This window comes from Saccopteryx leptura, chromosome 2 (genome assembly GCF_036850995.1).
Source record: "Saccopteryx leptura isolate mSacLep1 chromosome 2, mSacLep1_pri_phased_curated, whole genome shotgun sequence".
Classification (NCBI taxonomy): domain Eukaryota; kingdom Metazoa; phylum Chordata; class Mammalia; order Chiroptera; family Emballonuridae; genus Saccopteryx; species Saccopteryx leptura.
In genome coordinates this window covers 335,480,837-335,501,434 of record NC_089504.1, presented here as the reverse complement: position 1 = coordinate 335,501,434, position 20,598 = coordinate 335,480,837, and the positions used below count along the sequence as shown (strand labels likewise).

At 50.0% G+C, this 20,598-nt stretch overlaps 1 protein-coding gene across 21 annotated transcripts in view; it reads right to left on the bottom strand.

Moving 5' to 3' along the window:
• Positions 1-11,596: 11,596 nt before the first annotated feature.
• Positions 11,597-20,598, bottom strand: part of MYO18A (myosin XVIIIA) — a 97,466-nt gene continuing 88,464 nt past the window's right edge. For 15 of the 21 annotated variants that reach the window (XM_066363620.1, XM_066363627.1, XM_066363624.1 and 12 more), the window contains 3 exons: positions 19,477-19,599; positions 17,042-18,336; positions 12,812-12,951 (listed from right to left, as the gene is read on the bottom strand). In XM_066363620.1, coding sequence (XP_066219717.1) covers positions 17,046-18,336; positions 19,477-19,599 — 1,414 coding nt within the window. In that variant the 3' untranslated portion in view covers positions 12,812-12,951; positions 17,042-17,045. Of the gene's footprint in view, positions 12,952-17,041; positions 18,337-19,476; positions 19,600-20,598 lie in introns of all 21 variants that reach the window. The other 6 variants (XM_066363636.1, XM_066363637.1, XM_066363638.1 and 3 more) reach the window with 1 other exon arrangement.

Sequence of the window (20,598 nt, the reverse complement as noted above, 5' to 3'; positions counted from 1 at the left end):
GGGCCAAGGGCATGCAGAGTAAGATGAGTGTGTGTGGGAGGGGTGAGGTCAGGGAAGAGTGGAGAGAAGCAGGAATTGGTAAGAAGAGACTGGCACCCTGGCCGGATAGCTTAGAGCATCGTCCCAAAGTGCAGAGGTTGCTGGTTTAATCCCCAGTCAGGGCATATACAGAGACAGATTGGTGTTCCTGTCTCTCTCTCTTCTGCCCTCTCCCTCTGAAATCAATAAAATAAACATTAAAAGAAGAAGAAGAGACTGGCAATGTGCAAGCCAAAAAGGCAAGTAAGGACCTCTAGGAATGCTGCACACCCCCTAAACCACAGGAAACAGGTCCAGAATGGCCAAGTGGTGGAACTGAGCATTTCTTATTGTGGGTGGGATGGGATCATAGAGGGGGAGAGCTGATGTAGAGAAGAGTCTATGGGCATAGAGAAGAGGACAAGCCATTGTAGAAGGGGCCAGGCGATCCCTTGAGGGTTTACTAACACCGAAGGATTTGTCCAAACAGACCCACAAGCATGATCGCCCTGCTTTCCTTCTGCTTGAACGTGGCCAGACGTGCCCTTTCATGCAGACCCGACATATCTTCAAGATGGAAGAAAATGAAAATAAATCAGGCAGGCAGTGAGACTTCTGCAAGGGCAGCTGGGGTCCGCACAGGCTGCAGGGGAGAGATAAGGGCAGCAAAGAGAAAGAGGCCCGCATGGTTGCCAACCAGACTAGGGAAAACAGAGGCAGGCTAAAAATAGATTGGGGCTAGGGAGGGAGGAGAGCCAGTCCAGAAAAGAAGAGAAAGCAGAGGCAATTGATGCCGTTGCTCCTCTGACCCAATTCTTCATCCCTCGGCATCGCCAAACTGAAAAATTAGGGGGTGATGGGGAAGAAAGGAATGATTGGTACAGAGAGAGGAGAGTCAGAGTAATGTGAGTTTTAAGACCTTGGTACTGATTTGTGGGGGACAAATTAGTAAACATGATGTGGAAAAGAGAAGGTATACAGTGTAGTTAGCGCTAGATAAACTGGAGTTTGGCATCCCAGAACAGGTTTAAGAGCCTAAGGAATATGAGTGTAACTTGGATGGTGGTTCCACTGTCCAGTACGGCACAAGGAGGCAGCAAGGACGAGTTAGTCTAGAGACAGCAGGCTGCAGTGTGACTGATGCTTGTGTTTGTTTTACTTCTCGGAAGAGTGATTTAAGAGAGTTTGCTGACTGGATAGTTTATTTCAATGGTGGGCCTCCAGGGCAGTCAGAGGGGTTTAGGTTAGACTTCAGGATATATATCCCACTAAGTAGATTTGTGAGATATTAAAGCATGTATATAAGCACTTTTATAATATTCTTTCCTTGGAAATCTTTAAAAAATGAGAAGCCTATCTATGTGGGTCTCTAGGCTTACCTGAAGGCCGGGACCTCCTGACAAGCCTCTGGAAGACTTCTGGCTGGAGAGGAGATGGAGGATTTTTATTGCCCTGGAGATAGGGTCTGAAATGGGGATCTCAGCCAGGGGACAAATGAAAGCACCTGGGGGTGGGGGAGAAGGGGACACGCAAGGCAGGCTGGGTCTGTCAGGCAGGGAGAAGCAACAGGAACAAGGGGCAGGATTCCAATATGAAGGACCCAGTGGTATTTATATAACTTTGAATAATGAATAAGCCCAGCTCTGGGGCTCTTAGTCAGCACGCTCATCTGCATCTTTATTAAGCTTTTTAAATGATTCAGCTCCCTACCCCTTCCCCCTAGCCCCTGCCCAGCTTGCCCCAAGCATCAGGGTGGTTGATTGCTCATTATTTTAGACAAGATCTGTTTCACCAACATTCAGGAAGGCATGGAGTTGGGGACACAGGAGAGAAAAGGAATCCAAAGGCAGGCCAAGTGGAGGGGTAGGGGAGCAAACAGAAGCAGCAGCCAGGAGAAGCCAGGCTGTGAGCTAGGGACATGGGCATAATTCTCTAAAAACACTCCAAGGGCCAACACCCTCAGGAGAGAAAGGTTTCTCAGATTCCCTGAAATGTGCTAAGTTCAAGTTCTCCTCAATCCCTGGTTTCCCTTATATCTGCTGCCAAGGCCCCAGCAGGCTCCTCGCGTGTTACAGTGCAGCCCAGAGCCACACAAGCAGCCAAATGAGTACAGCCCCCAGGGAAGTTCTCATTTCTTCCTGAGGTAGGAATTTTGCTATTTTCACACAAAAGGATAAAAAAAAAATTCTGCTACGCTTGCAAGGCAAGAACAGGCACTAGGCATATCAGGGGAGAAAGAGATAGGAACAGGTACACGTGGTATGTGATGAGTATGTAGGGAAAAGGAATGTTCGTGTCCACAGAGAGTTCGAGCCTACCCTGAAAGAGGGGCCTGGAGAAGAGAGGCCTCCAGTGGGCATGCTAGTGCCTGCTGCTCTGCTATCTGCCCGGGCTACTGGCTAGAGGCAGGGGAGGAACTTAACAGCCTGGGTGAGGAGGAGTTGGCAGGAAGCTGGTAGGGGGAAAGGTAGAGCATTCCTCAACCTTGGCTCCACATTAAAACCACCTGGTTAGCTTTTTTTTTTTTTTGGATCCGCCGGGCACGCCCACCAGGGGTGATGCTCTGCCCACCAGGGGGCGATGCTCTGCCCCTCTGGGGCATCGCTCTGCCGCGACCAGAGCCACTCTAGCGCCTGGGGCAGAGGCCAAGAAGCCATCCCCAGCGCCCGGGCCATCTTTGCTCCAATGGAGCCTTGGCTGCGGGAGGGGAAGAGAGAGACAGAGAGGAAGGAGGGGGGGGGGTGGAGAAGCAAATGGGCGCTTCTCCTATGTGCCCTGGCCGGGAATCGAACCCGGGTCCCCCGCACGCCAGGCCGACGCTCTACCCCTGAGCCAACCGGCCAGGGCTGGTTAGCTTTAAAAAATATAATATAATGCTTGGGCTCTTGCTGTATAGCTCGGTTGGTTAGAGCAGCGTCTTGATAGGCAAAGGTTGCCGTTTCGATCCCCGGTCACAGCATGTGCAGAAATAGATAGATATTTCTGTCTGTCTGTCTCTCCCCTTCTCTCTCTAAAAAGCAATAAATAATTTTTTTTTAAATAAAAAAATACAATGCTTGGGCCCCATCCAAGGCTAATCAGATTGGAACCCCTGAGGAAGAAGGTCCCGGGCACAGTGTTTTTTTCATACTGATTCAAACAAACTAACTTAATATATATATAATTATTAATACATAAAAAAATCAAGAAAATTTAAACATTGGCTGGATATTTGGTATTAAGAAGTTTTTGATAAAATTTTTAGGTGTGATAAGAGTATTGTAATTATATCTTTTTAAGGAGTCATTTTCTTATTTTCCACTGAGGAGTAGATACGAAAGTATTTATTAACCAAATGATATATCTGGGGTCTGCTTCAGAACAATCCAGTGAAGTGGGGAAGCGGACAGAGGTGAAGATCAAGCAAGATTTGCTCCGTGTTGTTAATTGTTGAAGCTGCTTGATAAAGAAGTTTATTACACTCTTCTTTTTACTTCTTATATACAAAATAAAACAAAAACAAGAACTCTTTGAGTGTTTCTAATATGCAGCAGGGTGAGAACCACAGAGTCAGGCACTCAGCTGGACAGGAGCCACCATGGCACCTCTGTGAGCACACCCAGCTTCAACATTGCGGGTCCCTAAATGTTAGGTGAGGGCCCTGACCTCCAATACCCTGGGCCTCAGGCAGAGCTGCAGGAACCATCTTCAGGACGCAGTATCTGGCAGTTAGAGATGAGCTCTGGGGGCCCAGGGGCTCTGCAGCCCCCTTCCCTGGCCAGCACAGCCCCCACGCTCTGTGAGCCAGGCCAAGTGGCTGGACCCAGGCAAGTCGCCTGCCCAGCCTTGCTTTTCTCTCTCAAGGCACCTAGAACAAGCAGTCAGCCTTGCTTTTCCCTCTCAAGCCCTGCTGTCTCCTGACGGACTGCACGGGAACTGGGCCCCCACCTCAGCTGGACACTCCCTCCCCACTGCTGTCACCACTGCTTCCCTGCACTGTCACTCCCCCGATGGCCTCATCTGCCTCTGCCAGGGAACATTAGCCCAGCTGACTTCATCAAGGAGGTGAGAGGAGGCTGCACACCAGTCCACAGAAGTAGGGGCACCCAGGCGCCCAACCCCAGTGGCTGCTGGCAGAGCTGTCTGAGCTGCTGAGAGATTTGCTGGTAGCTTGCTCTCATTTGCATACCATTCCTTTAATTAACAAATTCAAATGAATCCCAAATTCTCACTTTTCTACTATCCCGACTGGTTGGATCTCCTCACACTTGTCCCTGACATGGACCAATCATTCCCGTGTTTTCCTGGAATGCCAGGTGAATGGTCCCCCAGCCCCAACTGCTTCCACTCCCAACACCCCACAAAACTCAGCCCCTCTTCCTTTCCCACCCCAGGGCACCACCAGCTTGGGCATCGTGCTCAGTTTGGGGCTCTATCTGTCTTCTCCACTCCATTACCTTCCCTTGATGGCCTCTAGGGGCTGGGGAGGGGAGAGAGTTGGAGGGGGTCTATTTAAGAGATTTTTGGAATCTGTGCCTGGGCATTACCTGCTGCCATGAGTTATTTCAGCGCGATGTTTGTCTGGAGCTGATTATTCCAGCCCGAGAACAGGTGGAGCAGCCTGCGGTGGCTTATTCGTCAGCCAAGGCCATCTGTTCCCAACAAGCTGAGATTTGTAGCTAATTTCTACTGGGGAGCAAGGAGAGGGGGAGGGGAGGAAGATGAAGATCACCACCATCCTCAAGGGATTTACTCCTTCCAGACCTTCTGTGATGCCTGAATCCCCAGACATTCCTTCCAAATACCCATACCTTCTCATTTCCTCAGATAACTCACTGGTCACTAGATTCTCTGAAACAGCAAAAATACTTTTTCCTTATGGGGCTAAACCTTCTTAGATGGAGTCACGTATGAGAAACACAAATCCATTAGCCAGGCACAAATTCTGGTCATTGAGCCATGTCCACTCTTACAGATCTGTTTTTAAAAGTACATAACCATGACACAGATATTCTAAATGACCTTGGCAGTTGGAGTCTCCTCAACTCGATCTATCACCAGTCCCTTAACCAACAGCTCTCCTGGCTTAAACCTGTCACCTGCAGGGCACAAGGATGTATGGGGAGGGCACTATCTAGATGCTATTCTCTTCTCCCCACTGCTTCTCTCCCCCAAATACTCTGTTCGAGTTCCACCCTCCAATCTGTTCCCTTTCAGCTTCCACTCTCAGCCGTGCCAAGAGATGCCTGCTGCTTTAAGAATAGCTCTCCCCAAGCAAGGGATCGAAGCAGTTTCTAAGCAGCTTCGCCACATGGTTTCCCCCTATGGCTACTATTTCTGTATATGAAATGCCAGCAAGAAGCTACTCTTATAGTCACACTAATAGAACAATTTGGGGCCTTCTTTCGTGTTTGGCACAGACACATATCTATAATGACTTTTTAAAAATACATATGTAAATTTTATATTATAAGCACAGATACTTCATCTATAACCTCATGTGCCCAAATAAAACTATTTATAATATTCAGAAGTTCCTTTTACTTTTTCCTCTATTTTATCTGTTCTCACATATACTTTTGTTATTTGTACACGTTCCCTTAAGAACTCATTCACAGAGCTATAAGACTTCCTCACTTTCTCTAGGCTTATTTTGCAAGTTCTTGGGAGCAGAAGCTCCCTTTCTACTATGAAATCCTGCCGAGTGGCTCAGTATGGGTTTCGCTGGAAAGACTAGCCCCACAGATGAGTTCTAGGATGCCCAAAGGCAGGCCATGAGACTTGTGCCTCTAGTGCAGAACATTCTGGAGCAGTGCCACTCACTAGGGTCACATTCTCCCTTACCTTCCAGAGGAAGATAGCTCCGTGGGTGGCAGAAGCAGCCCTTAAACAAGAATACCAACCTGCAACTGATGCCGTCCTGTGAGAAGGATGACCCATGAGGCCTATTTCACCACATACATTTTATATTTGCCTGGTTACCAGTCATTGACCTGTATTTTAAAGACCTAATGTTTCTGAAACCATTGGCTGCATCTTCCCTATACCAGGATTTTTTAAAAACTCCCTTTTTTTGAGGTATTCTTCACTTTCAAATTCCCTAGTTGTCCTCTCTTAACCAAATCCATTCACTTCTTTTCCTAATCTAGTCAGATCACAGATGTGGCACAAAACACATCAAAATTTATTAACATGTGGAAACTATTTGACTCTTAAGCCACCTCAAATATAATTTGCCTGAATAGTGTCAAAATTTAATATCCTTTCTGAGGTTCTTTTTGGTAAAACTGTCATAGCTGACTTTTGATATCTAAAGCAAATCCTCTCTGCACATTTAAGTATTCCACTGGGAGACTTATGTCACTGACTTCAATTGCAAAACACACATCCTTTTTGGAATCTCTCTTATGTATATGGCCCATTACTGGGGTTTATACTACAGAAGACTCAATTTCTCTATAAAATTTATTCTAAACAAATCTAGCACTCTTGTTAACTCCAATATGGCTATTGCTCTGGAAATCACTTCTCCCAGGTCAAATCCCAGAGAATGGTCCAGAATGGTCTCCTGTACTGTAATGAAATGAGGTGAATATAGCTTAAAATAGGCATTCTGGGCTGTTGGGAAAACAGTTGTGTTAGACTTGCTCACTTGTACTTTGCCTGATTAGTTCATGAGCATGTGGCAGCACCACATGTGTGTAGTCTGTGTAAGGCTATGGGTGCTTGCTCCGAGGGCAAATTGCGGATTGCAGATTGCCTGCCCACCACTGGGAAGGGCTGTTTTGCTGTTTGTTCACCTGCTACCATGAGAAGAGGTTTTCCCCTGCTTGTTTGCGAGACTGTTAAACAGGAATGGCCCAACGCTTTCTGGCTCTGCAGTTTCTTTACTGTCTGTCTGAATACAATGTGAATCTGCCTGGCCTCGACCACCAGCATTAAACGGGTCATGTGGAACTTGTTATTCATATTGTTGGCATAGTGTGTGTGAAGCACAAATGTGAAAATGTATAAGGGAGGCTCTGAAATTGTAAGAAGCAACACAAATGTGAGGCTGATTTTTTCCAAAGGCCAGGCCTTGGTAGATACCAGACACACAGGTGTTTCAGATGAGGATCATAATAGGAATTTTTTTTTAAACGTTTTTTTTTTTCCTTTACAGAGACAGAGACAGAGAGTCAGAGAGAGGGATAGACAGGGACAGACAGACAGGAACAGAGAGATGAGAAGCATCAATCATTAGTTTTTCGTTGCAAGTTGCAACACCTTAGTTGTTCATTGATTGCTTTCTCATATGTGCCTTGACCGTGGGCCTTCAGCAGACGGAGTAACCCTTTGCTTGAGCCAGCGACCCAAACCAGATGAGCCCGCGCTCAAGCTGGCGACCGCGGGGTCTCGAACCTGGGACGGACGCTCTATCCACTGTGCAACCGCCTGGTCAGGCGCAATTCTTGGCTTTTTAACCTCCCCCTTCATCCTCTGACAAGAATAGCTCCAACTCACCTGGCCCATTGCAGAAACCAAGCTGAGGACCTTGCCAGGAAAGACTTTTCCTCATGGAGACAAAGACACTTCACAGAGTTGTGACAAAGGTTAAATGAGATTGTGTAGGCAAACTGCCTAAGTACTGGGGATATTGCAAATGCTCAACAAATGGGAACTATTACTGGTTTTATCATCCTCTTCATCCCAAGGATCACCACTGACAAGCCCAGAAGCCCCAGTCACTAGTCACTCTCAGCTCCCGCCAAGGACTTCCAGGAGCGATTAAAAGAGCGGGAAACAATACTGACGTATTGCTGAGCTAAGAGATGTGGCCTCACGCCTCTGGAATCCTTAAAGGGCAACGATGTGGGGCGTGGCCCGGCTAACTGCTTAAGAATCTTTAAAGGGGCGTGGCTTCCAGGAAAGGCGGGAAGAACCTCTAGACGGGGGCGGAGCCAGAGGACCAATGCTCTGAAGGCCTAGGTCATGCAAATAAGATATGAATATACTAATTAATCCCTATTTCTCAACCAATGGGAGGGTGCATGAGGACAACGCGGAGGCAGACGCAACCAGGCTTCTGGACCGATCCAACCCTGACACACCTCGCGCTGGGCTAAGACGTCCCTCCCTCACTCAGCAGGGGGACATCGCGGGGGTGGGGGTGGGGGGGCCCTAGCGCTGCCTCTCCATCCCTCTGTTCCTCACCGAGAGTGGTGAAGGGGTGGGGATGCTGGCAGCATTGACGGGTTCCTTCAGAATTTAGAAACCAAAAGGTTCTTGCCAGTAATATCTCTTTGTTTTACAGATGGGGAAACTGAGGCTCAAGAGGTTAAGTCCTTCCTCCAAGGTCTCAGTACTAGAGGCAGAAGAGCTTAGCTTAGACGGTTTTATTTGTCTGTTTCGTTTTCACTGTAGGTGAGAAAGCAACAGCCCCAAACACAGCAAAACTTGGTACATTACTAAGCGAGTCCGGACTGCCCACCAGACTGGAGGATTTAGAAAAGAATACTTCCTGTGGAAAGATGAGAGGAGTTGGCGTGGCAGCAGGAGCAGTAACAAGCAAGGATAAATGATCCTGGATTGGCCTGGAATATGTTGCTATGTAAAAGGTGATGAAATGTTCCAGATAACCTGAGAACCAGCTCAGAGGAAAGGAAAGGGGAACAGAAAGGTTTAGGGTTAGATTTAAGGCAGCACTTTCTCCCAGGGTCAATAATGGGGCCCTTTATTCAGTGACCAAGGAAGGATGTGGGCTCACCTCCCCCTCCATGAGGCATTTGGGAATCCTTCTCCCTCTAGTCCTACTCAGGCCTGCTTGGAGGACAGGAATGCACAATTGATTTTGAAAAGTCCCCAACATTTAGGAAGTAGATCCTTTTCCTGGCTGGGCCTCCTGGTTTCTTTGCTGAGGATGAGGACAGCAGACATGCTGGCTCCCAGGGCCCTGGGGGAGAAGCAGCAGTCATAGCATCCCTTACAACACGCTCCCTGCCAAATTGATTCAAATTGGCTTGGATATGAACATATGATTAAAGGAGCGGCGTGACTCATTTATCAGGAGAGATTAAAGAGCGGCATCTGCGCAGCCTAGCTGGGGGACAATTAAGAAGCAAATCTCTAAGTGTCTGTGCCACCAGGCATAGGGGCAGGGCATGGGGAGGGGAGGACAATCGGTATAATTTGATAAGAGGACAAAAGGAGGTAGTTTGGGAGTTACTTCGTGCCATTGTTGTCTCTAGGCACAGACTGGGTACCATGGGTAGCCTTACAGGGCTCTGGTTCTCACCCATACCTCTTATCAAGAGTTAGAGCAATCCTGAGATTAGAGAGGAGGATCTATTGAGGTGGCATTGAGCCTGGCACAAGGGGCAGATTTGCTGTCAGTTTTGTGGGAATCACATCTTAGAGACAAGAGCTACTGTGAATGTACAGGAGAGGTCAGGAGCTTACAGAGCTTTGAAGGCACACCCAAAATGAAGACGGGCTTTGATGTTCCTGCAGGCCCCTGGACTCTCCTGAGGAATTTGTGCTGAGGGTATTGCCTCCTTCCCAGCCTGGAACCCAGCACCTGGCTGAGAAGCTTTGCTGCAGCTTGGAGAAGCATTTGCTATATGTCTTGCTTCCCCAGACAGCCTGTGGACTTTTCTACCACCACTTCTTTTGTCCCGGAGCCTTTGCTTAAGCTCTTTTTTCTTCCCAGCACACCTGTCCCAGCAATATTTACCTGTGGAAATGCTATCCTTTCTTCACACCCCAGCTCAAAATACCACTTTTTTAGAAGCTTTCCAAGTCTGCTGCTTCCTCTCAGTGTCTCCCCTCATAATATGCCCAAAGCAACTTTTTATCCTATTACTGTATTTCCTCATGTATAAGACACACCTTAATTTTGGGGCCTGAAATTTGGAAAAAGATGTATTACATAAGGTTATTGAACTCAAGTTTCATTCATCAGAAAATTCATACAACTCATCACTGTCAAAACTCCCATCCATTAGCTTGTCCTCATCTGTGTCTGATGACGAATCATTGTCTTCATATATTGCCTCGTCCTCAGTTCCATCTATGGCATTTGAAATGCCACAACCACTGTTAAGATGCACCCAGTTTTTAGACCCCAAATTTTCTTGAGGGGGGAGTGCGTCTTATACATGGGGGAATATGGTATATCTCATGTAATTATTTCACCACAGGTCTACCCTAGCCCTAATCCATGAGCCCCTGGAGGAGAAACACTATGAATTACTTTCTTCTCGCTCAAAACTTGCACATATTAGTAGGTGCAGAACCTATTTTGTGTCTAACTTCTCCACTAGACTATCTGCTTCATGAAAGAAAGGATCTCATCCATCCCCAGCAGTCAGAACACTGCCTAGTAGACCATAGCAGGTAGTTATGAAATATTTGTTGAATAAATGAATAATATAATTGATTTTGAGTGAATGAATAAATGAATACTAAAGTTTTCTGATTTGGACAAAGTCCTTTGCCTCAGGCCAGGCTACTGGAGATTGATGTTAAAGTTGCTAGTTAACCAGAGGCCTGAGTCCATGTGGATGAACAGAGTTCAGATCTTGTCTGCAGGTGGTAGGGACTCTGTCATACTAGTTCCTGAAAACAGAAAATACACAAACGTATTTGAAAACAGAAGTAAAAGATGTGAGTGACAGAACTGAACATGAGGAACTAGTAGTTTAAAAAAAGAAAAAAGTAACTTCTCTTTTACTATCTTCTTTATTCAACCTTGGAGGAAAGTGGAGAGAGGTGATCTCAGATTTAAGATGAATCCATTTTACACTTCTCTCCCACTCATTATGGGGGTGAGTTTTCTCCTTCCTTCCCTTTTTTGACCCTTCTGGGTAGCTGACATCACCAGAACCTCAGCATTAGAGAGCTGATATTCCTTCCTACTTGCCCAAACCAGGGAAGCCTGATTGACCAGCTGTAAACATGTCATGTGTATAGGGATTATACTGGGTCACATTACAGAAGGTAGAGGAAGAGGAGTAAGTTGTTTATAGTCCATCTGCATGAGCTGCCTCGTGGCTTCAGTGAGGGGACCAAGTGTGGACTGGGGCAGGAAGGCAGAAACTGAGCAGGGCAGAGAAGTCATCACTCCCAGCCTGTTCAAATTGCCATGTGGTCAATGGGGCTAGGGGCCATAGAGAGTATATCAAGTTTTGATCAAAAAGTCATCTTTGGAATGACTAAAATTAAACTTGTGAAGAATTCTGATACAAAGGGCTTGTATCTGTTAACAACAAAAAGTTAGAGCAGATAGGATCTCTGTGATTGGTGAGATTTAATAGAGGGACTGCAACATTTCCAAGTAGAGGCCAGGGAAAGATGAGGTCTGGTAGTTGTGCCAACCTGAATTACCATCCACAGACTTAAAATGAAAGGGGGCGGGCTTGTATCTCTTGTGACCAGTCCTCTCATTCCACTGCCTCTGCCTGTCCCAAAGGACCTGCCGAAGCTCTCTGAGTGGCTCTGGTCTGATGGGGGACAAGACCAGGGAGATTCCCCCAGGTCCCCACCAGAATCCTCACTCTGCTCACCTGTGGCCACCTGGACTTCACCCGAGCCTGAAGGAACAGGCAGGAAAACTGGCGAAGCCAGGAGGAAAAGGACATTTATTTCCATACATCAGGTAACCAGGGAAGAGAGAGCACAGCCCAATGAGTACAAACCAACTGCAGGAGAGGAGAGGGGACAGCAGATGGGAGCGGCACCAGGCACAGCCCTTGAGCCCCCAAGTCTGGTGGTGTTGGAGGGATGACCTTTAGGGTTGGGGCTGGGACTGTCTAGCTACATGTTGTCATGTCTAGGATAAGTCAGGTGGGGCAGGGTGATTGGAATAGAAAAATGACTCAGGCTCAGGACACAGGGCCAGGACCCGTGTCTAATACACATTAGTACTGACCAAAACTTCCATCTTTAGTTTTTCTGACCACAAGACCTCAACCCAAGGCCTTCCCTCTCAAATTGAGCTTATGGTCTAGGCAACTTGGACAGAGGGGGAGGGAAGCAGTGCTTGGATAAGCCCCAAATTGGTGTAGGTGGAATGGGTTTACTTTTAAATAGGTCATTGCACTTAATACACTAATGGGCTGAAGAGGGGTAGGGGCTGTATGTTCCTGATGGTACATATGCAGCCTTGTCTATGTAGGCTTGCTCAACCCAAACCCAGAAGCACCTGGATCCAGCTCTGCTTACCCGTCTCTCCAGCTGCACAGAGGAAGGGCTGCTCTCTGAAGAGTGAACATGGAGATGAAATTCCCCTAGTCGTTCTGGGGCCCCAGCTGCCACCGCAGCCCCCTCCCACTCTCGGAGAAGCAGCTGTGATGGAGAGGTTGAACATTTAAATTAAAAAGTAAAAAGACAGCAGGCACTGAGAAGAGAAAGCCCTCACCCCAAGCCAGGAGGAAGGAATTGCCGTTCCAGCCCCCAACTCCTCCCCATGGACCCAGCAACTTAGAATGTCCCAGTAGGCAATCTGTCCACTGTCCCTGAGCAGAGGGCTGAGATGGAGGTCAACTTTCTGGCTCCATGCAGTGCTAAGCCACCTGCCACTGTCCGCAGTGGCCCAAGGTCAAAGCCAAGAGTGTGGCATTTTGGAGGCAGAGGAGCAAAAAGTTCTCTGATCAGAAATTCCTCTTCTCCCACTTCTTCCATGTGGAGAGGTCAGATCCCAAGGCCCGGAAAGCCCCATGACCCAAGAGGGCCAGGTGTTTCTCCTGCAGATCAGCAGCCAGGTGGGGAGACCTGTGCCCACGGTTTCCTGGGAGAGGTGCTGTGGCAGCAGTAGCCCATGGGTTGGGGGGCTATGCGTTGGTCTCTGTTGGTTTGGCCTCTGTGTCGCTGTCACTCAGATAGCTCTGGGAGTGTCGGGGCCTGGAGGTGCTGTCAACAGGGTCGTGCTCTTCATCTGACCGGTCAGGGACAAGGGACTTCCAGTAGTTGGTGGGGCTGCAGGGAGAGAGGAATGAGGTCATAGAGGAAGGATGTTCCTAATCTTCAGTACCAAAGCCTTTGGTCCTGCGGAGGCCCCCAAAGCCTGGTCATAGCATTCCTCAAAAGCCACAAATTGAAAAGGAAAAACCTTCCCTGGCTTCCCCAGAAGATATTCAGAGTAGTAAGAGAAAGCATATTGTCTTTACTCTGAAAACTTGGAAAGCCCCGAGAAAAGCGATCCTGTACAGCAGTGGGTCTCAGGCTTGAATGTGCATAAGAATCAGCTGCAGATTCCTGGGTCCTTCCCCTGAGAAATTTGGATTCACTAGCTCTTGGGTGGAACCCAGGAATTCTGCATTTTCAACTTTCTTCTCAGAAGATTCTGATGCAGGAAGCCCATGGACCACACTGATGTGGAGACTGACAGTCTGGTGATCACATGACCACAATTTGTCTAAGGTAGTTATTCCTAAAAAGATTCCAAGAAGGAGAGACTTTCTCCATTGAACACTCCTAGATTTGAACCCTTTCTCCCAATCGGGTATTCCTAAGGCCTGTGAGAATTTCTGCTCTTGATCATAGCATCATCTACTTACCATGGAGACTCAGGATATAAGAAGCTGGCAAGACTTGTTTCAGGGTGGCATAGATATCACTTTCTAGGTACCATAACCCAATCCCATTGAGTTTTCATCAGGCCACCCTCTCTCCCACCAAGATGTGGAGCAGCATTACCCCTGGGTGGAGCAGGCTCATGGCATCAAGCAAGGATGGAACCAGTGCCCTGTACCAGTGGGTCTCTGACCAGTGCTTCCAGGGACACAGCCCTGCTTCCAGATCCTAGAGAGCTTCCACTGGGATATACAGGAATTCTCTGATCTCTCTGCTTATAATTCTAAGAATCTGAGGGCCCAGGTTGACTAGTCCTTTCAAAGTTAAATCCCTAAACCAAGAGGAAGAAACCATTCTGCATGAAAAAACGACACTCTGTGGTGAAGAAAGGGTTTGGTCATCGAGTACTTGCTGTGTGTGAGACACTCTCCTAGGTGTTCTCCCCATGAAATGTCCCCAGGAAGCTGGTTTAAAGAGATGGAGCATTTTGCCCAAGGTCACACAGCCAGTGTGTAAATCTGAACCTCGGACTCTTAGACCTCAAAGCCTTTTCATAACTCCACTTTGCCACTAGATTGGGTGACCAAAGGAGAAAACAAGACCAAACCTGCATTATCCCCACTGGCCTGGGTGAGAGCCTGGGGTGTGTATAGATAGGTCAGTCTCTCTCTCTCTCTCTCTCTTCCTGGGGAAAAGGAACAGCCTGATAAAATACATGTTCAATTATGCAAAATGGTTCAGGAATGGGGCAGTCTGGTTAATAGTTATCGTATTTCTCATGAATGAATTACCATTTTTAAAGGAATCAGAATAGCACAAAACACATTTAATACAAACTAGACTGAACATAAATGAGTCTTACTTTGATGGGCCAAAGGCACTTAAGGACTCTGGGGTGTCTTAGGGACAAAATCATAAAGCCAATAATGACTACGCAATACAGGAAAAATTGGGGTTATTTTAGCTTTTGGGTTGTTTGAATTCTAAATTAGTGGGAGTCTGATGATATTTTCATTTTTTAGACAGAATTTCTGGGTGTCCAATGCTAAGGTCTGCTGTTAGGCAAAGGAAGGGCTGGCTTTGTGGAAAGACAGTGGGGTTCTTTTGTGGGCGGGGGAGGGGGCGAGACAGATTCCAGGGCTGACACCCAGATGCAAAGTGGGTGTTGCTGGAAAGCCTGGGGTGCTCCTTTCCATTCTGTCACCTCTTGTCAGAGGGGGGGCTGCAGCCCCCACTCCCAGTTCCTGTGCTGGCCAGGCAGACCCCTGGGTAAAAGACAGCCAAGTCTCAACACTGTTCCATCGAATCGCTGGGCAGTGGCAGAGGCAGCGGGGAAGGGGTAGCTCCATGCCTCTCTTTCCTGCTCCGTGGTGCCACAAGTCCCCCTTGCTCCTGCCTTGGGTGTGCTGTAGCCAGTCTCCTTTGTGGCTTGTACTGCCACAGCTGTCAGCCAACAGCAGGCAGCTAGCCCCCTCCCCCTGGCAAGAGTCCGGGCTGACAATTTAAACATTTTAACCAAATTGTTTAAAAAGCTTTCCTCCCCACAAGCCACTGTCTCCTGCTCAATGCTGTCACAAACAATTTGGTACATAAGCTAATTCCTGCTGGGTGAGCCCAGGGTGGCAGCCCCCTCCCCTTTCCTTAGCTGTGGATGCGTGCGTGTTCTGCATTCCCGCTAGTCCCCACCACCAGATGGGAAGCTAAGCCACCACTCTGCCCCCTCCCCCGCCCCCGCTCTTGGCAGTTTATCCATCCAAAGCCAGTCCACGCTGAGTCCAACTAGGTCCTCCCGCCCCCCGCCCTTGTCCTGCCAGCTCTGTATTGGTTGGCGAGTTCCTGGCTTGGTGCCCACTCTCCCGAGTGAATACAATCCTCCTTGGAGGTGGTGGTGTGTAGGGTTTCAGGACTACTCGTTTTCTTTGTGGACAAGAGGAACTGTGCTAGTGGTTCAGGGAAGAAACAGGATTTATGTGTTTTTGTTCTTGCTGGTTGTCGAGTCAAGGGCTGCGGGCACTTGAGTCTGAAATCCACCAGTTGTCGGTTAAAGTAGGATGGCTTGGCTAGGCCCATGTCCCCCTCTTCAGGTAGGGGTGCAGTAGTCAGAAGGACTTAGCCCTCTGCTTCCCTAACCCTCTCCCCAGGGTCCATCAACAACTGACTTCCTATCACATGGAGGGGGGCAACGGAGCAGGGCTGAACCCAAGGAATCTGGGCCATGAGCCTGCTCTGTTGCTTCATTCCTTAAAACATAACTTGGTCCCTTTGGTATAAAAAGGACAAAATCATTGTACTTGTCAGCTGCCCCACTGCATAAGCCCACAAGCATGCGACAGGTTTTGTGTTAGTTCATGCACCTAGGAAACAAATGCCTGTGCCCCAGGGGGCTGTGCTCTGGGGTCATACCTCCTGGGAAGCAGCAAGCTTGCCCCAGGAGGGTGCCATGCAGAAAACAGCTTCACATAACGAGGGTGCTCCAAATGTCACCACCCGCCAGGGAAACTCGCAACAATGGGATTCCAATGAGTCAGTCTCTGCCTTTCTTCCGAGGTGGGGGTGTGGGCAGAAAGAACCTAACTGCTAGATCTCCCTCCCCACAAGGAGAAGAGAGCAGGAGGCAGGGAAGCCAGGAGGGGGCTGTCACTCAGCAGCTGCTAATTTCTACTCATTAAAACTTTACAAGATGAACAGAGATGAGGTGACGCCCATGTGTGGGCTTTATTTAGGTGGGAGGGATGAGGAGAGAGTCAGGCATCTCAGGTCTACTGTACGGTGCAGTACTGTGGGGGTGGGAGTCCTGTGAACCTTGTACTCCTAGGCTTGAGATCCATGCCAGGGAGGAAGGTCATGTTGCAGGGCAGAGGATAGCTGAGCAAAAGACCCCATGATAGCCAGTGGCCACTGATACACTGACCCACACCAGGAGGTCAGCCAGGGCCTTTTCTTGGTTCAGCCTGTTGGGGCCACGGACAAGAGCTCCTACATAGGTGCTGCCAGGCACACTCAGTAAACATTTTGCCCATGTGCTCTGCTTTGGGCTGTATGGAGGAGTGGTTAAGGACAAGTTGAATAGCCTCCATTCGGATCCTGGCAATATCTCTTCCTGACTGTGGGACCTTGGCAAGTGACATAACTTTCCTGAGCCTCAGCTTCCTCTTCTATAATATGGGGCCAGACTGTTGTTACGGAGTTAGTGTGAGGATTAAGTGAGTAAAGCCTGGCAAGTATCTAGGAAGGTGCCTGGCCCAGGGTAGGACTGGATAAGGGGGAGCTGTGATCGACATCATCAGTGAGCTCAGCTGATTGGCTCAAGGCTCTGAATGACTAACCAACTTAGCTGGCCTCTGCTTTCCGAGGTAGCCGGGAGGCTCTCTGAGGCCAGGGCTGCCCAAGAGGACTGCAGGAGGGTCCTAAGTGGAGGTGGGTGGGACAGGAGCACGTTAGTTCACACCGAGTGGCACACGCCATGCTGCACTCCACGCCAGGTGCCACCTACTGCACTAGTCGCTCTCGGGCCGGTACAGGTACCGCATCATCAGGCTGTCCACTTCTTTCTTATGTTTCTTCTCCTCTTTCCGAGACGGCCGGTGAGCCTGCCCAGCCTCCTCGTTGTCGGCAGCTGGGCCCTTCTTCACGCTGGAGCGGCTGTGGCCTGAGACGGTAGAGCCGCTGGATGTTGACGAGGAGGATTCAGACTCCGTCTCGGCTCTCTTTCTTCTTGATTTGGACTTCTTCTTGCCCTTTCGGGAGTGCCCTTTCTTCCGCCGCTTGGGCTCTGAGGACTCTTCTGAGCTGGAGCTGGAGCTGGAGCTGCTCCTTCTCCTTCTCCTGCTCCGGCTCTTCCGGCTGCTGCGGGACCGGGACCGGGACCGGGAGCGGGAGACATCAGCAGCGGAGGCTGAGCGGCGGATGCTGGTGGCCCGCTCCAGGGGGTCCAGCTGGGCGCTCCGGGCACTCTGGATGCTCTTCCGGTCGTCTTCCTCGGAGTCGGGCTCCAGGCTCCTCCGCTGGAACGGGCCGGGTTTGTAGCTCAGAACCTCATTGATGGCAGCCTCCAGGTCCGGGTCCAGGTAGGAGCGACGGCTGGCAGGGCGGCTGCTGGAGCCGAGGGGCTCCTCCGTGGCGGAGGCCGAGTTGTGCGGCCGGGGCGGCACTGACAGACTGCGGCCCAGCAATGGGTAGCCGTACTGGGAGTGGGCCTCACTCAAGGCCACGCTGGCTCCGTCATCCCACTCGTCCAGGCCGCCCCGGCCCACGGACAGGCGGGAGTCGGGGCTCTCCCGGCCTACGCCCGAGGCCCGGCTCAAGCAAGGGCTGAGGGTCCTCGACAGGCTGTCGAGCCGGGAGGTGCTGCGGCGGGACACGGGTGAGCCCGACAAGGAGAAGCTCATGGAGGAACGCGCTCCGTCCTCGCCCGAGCCGTGCCGTGTGGCGGAGGAGGCCCGACTGACAGGCGCAGAGACGGCCGAGGCCCGGTCGAAGTCTGAGCCCCACCGCTTCTCCAGCCCGCGGCCGGCCCGGCTCCCAGCCTCGGCCTTCCTGCCCTGGCCGGGCTCCTCCCTGGGGCTTGGGGGGGCCTTCCGGGGGGGCCTCTCGGGGGAGGCGGCCCGCTCGCTCAGGGTGGTGAAGAGCGAATCCACATCCCCGGTGCCCCCGATGGAGTCCTTCAGGGTGAGCCTCTTCCGGTAGCTCAAGGAGCTCAGTGCGGAGGCCGGCCTGTCCTCCACCCCCGGGCCCCCCGGGCCCCCCGGGCCCTCCTTGCCCTCCTTGCCCAGGGCGCTGAAGGCCATTCTAGGGAGGAGGTGAGCCCGGGGAAGAGAGGACCAGGAGTGGATTAGAGGCAGCAAAGAGAGAATGAGAGAGAAAGAGAGGAACAAGCATTAAACCTAGAGAATAAAGACACAGGGGGAGGGAGGAGAAGGAGGAGAAATCAGCAGCCCCTGCAGTGAGAGCGTCGGAGGAAATGAAGCAAAATAATTTGCGTCAGTGAAAATAGCTTCATGGAGAATGTCATGTAAATTAGACTATTGTTCTATTTCATCACTTTTCCCCCTCTAAAACGTTTAGTTCAATTTATTTCATTGTCAACTACCTGGAGCCTCGTGAATGGCAGTGTGGGGGGGGGGGGGGAGGCGGCATTATCTGCCATAACAAAATGTGGCTTGGCCAAATAAATTAAGCCAATTAGAGGGGGCCACTGGTGCTTGTGGTCAGGGGCTGGACTTGGGAAGGGACTCTGGGGAGTGGGAGAAGGGTGTGCGCTGGGATGTGATGCCACTGAGTTGGGGAGAAGTGGGGAGAGGGGTGAATGCCAGCAGGGAAGTGGGCACAGGAAGGGTGAGAACGGAGGACCACGCTCCCTGCTGCTGTGCTGGCTGAAAGGTGAGGGATGGGGAAGGTAGAGCTCTGGACTGTGAATGGGTCAGAAAACCGGGGAGGGACCCCTCCTGCTCACCCACCATGGGTGTGAGCAGGAAGCATGGGGGGGGTGCTCAGTGAAAAGGTTGGAGGAAGGAGAGATGAACAGAGAAAGATGACAATGTATCTGCAGCTGTGACAGGAAAGTCAAAACCAGTGCCTTTTCTGCAGCTGCTCCTGTTGAGACCTCCAAGGGCCCAAACTATCATATAGTTCAGTCAACATTTGTTGAAGGAATAAGTGGGAATGAAGTTAAACCTGTATCAAACCAAAGCCCTGGGCCTGGGGGGAAAGTACTACCTGGGAGTAATAAGGGTGCCACAGACCCTGCCTCAGAAGGAACCGAGCCTCCTGTGTTCCCCCAACAACATGCCAGGGGCACTCCTCCTACTCATGTCACACAAAGAGACACGGCCGGTGCGAGGTGGACCCGCTTTGGGATAAAGGCATACTGCTCACCCATCCTTGGGGCACAAGGTGGGTTTTCTTCCGAGCTCAGGGCCACATGCTCACCTGGAACTCTTCAAGCTGCCATCTTCAGAAGCTGCCTTGGAAGGCCCCTTGTTTTTCGACAACCACGACTTGACCCCGTCGACCCGGTCCTCCAGCTCCGAGTCCACATCCGAGTCCCCTTCACTATGGGATGAGGAGCAGAAGGGTAGGCAAGGCTGGGGAAGAGCTGATCACCTGCTGCCCAGCAGGGAGTGCTGAAGTGGCAGCAGGTTTGTCTTGGGCAGGAGTGGGATGCAGGGTGGCATGCGTTATCAGTGAGTCAGTAGAAAACAGAGAAGTTAGATAGAGCACATCATTCATCAGAACCCTGTCCCCACTCTGCAGGCCACACTGTGTGATAGCCACCAAGAAGACCCTGTGGAACATGGCGGGGGGGCACCTCCCATTCCACTTTTGTGAGAGGCTGCTGCTCAGCAAACCAACCCAATGAGAATGATAAGGTGGCCACTCATTCATCAATTATACCTAAATGGCTTTTGATTAAAAAGAAGAGTCCTGAACCTTTCAACTACTCCCTGAGGTCTGTTCTGCTGTTTCTTATCTGCCCACTCCCCAAAATGTGACTATAGTTGCTATAATTTTCCATGCCTTCATTTCAAGAACTAGGCTGCTGGCCATGGAGCAGAAAAGAGAAAGGCTTCATTACGACTTTAAGTTAGCTTGAACTTGGAGTCTCCTTAGCTGATGGCAATGCCAACCTGGGCACAAGAGGCTATATCCCAGACCCATGGGATTCCTGGCCCTTAGGAAACAGAAAGGAAAAAGAGGAGACAATGACATTTCCTAAGAGGCTAGCAACAACTTCAGGATTTAATATGTATTCTGGAGATCCAGTTGGCCCCAAAAGTACTAGACAACGGCTCTGTCTCTCCAAGTCTCCTTTTCTGTCCCTCAGACAGCCTCCAGCTCTTGCTCCTCAGTACTTCTTTTGGCCAAGCTAGCCTGAGCCCTCTCAACTTGGAGGAGAACCCATAAGAGTCAAATTCTTAGGCTGGAGTCACAGTGACCCCTCACAAAGCAGCAGGGCTTGGAGAAAGCTGAGTGAGAATGCTTCTAGAATTCTGCAAAATGTCTGCTCAACACATTCCCAGGCTATGGATATGCTAGGATTTCTCCTTGATA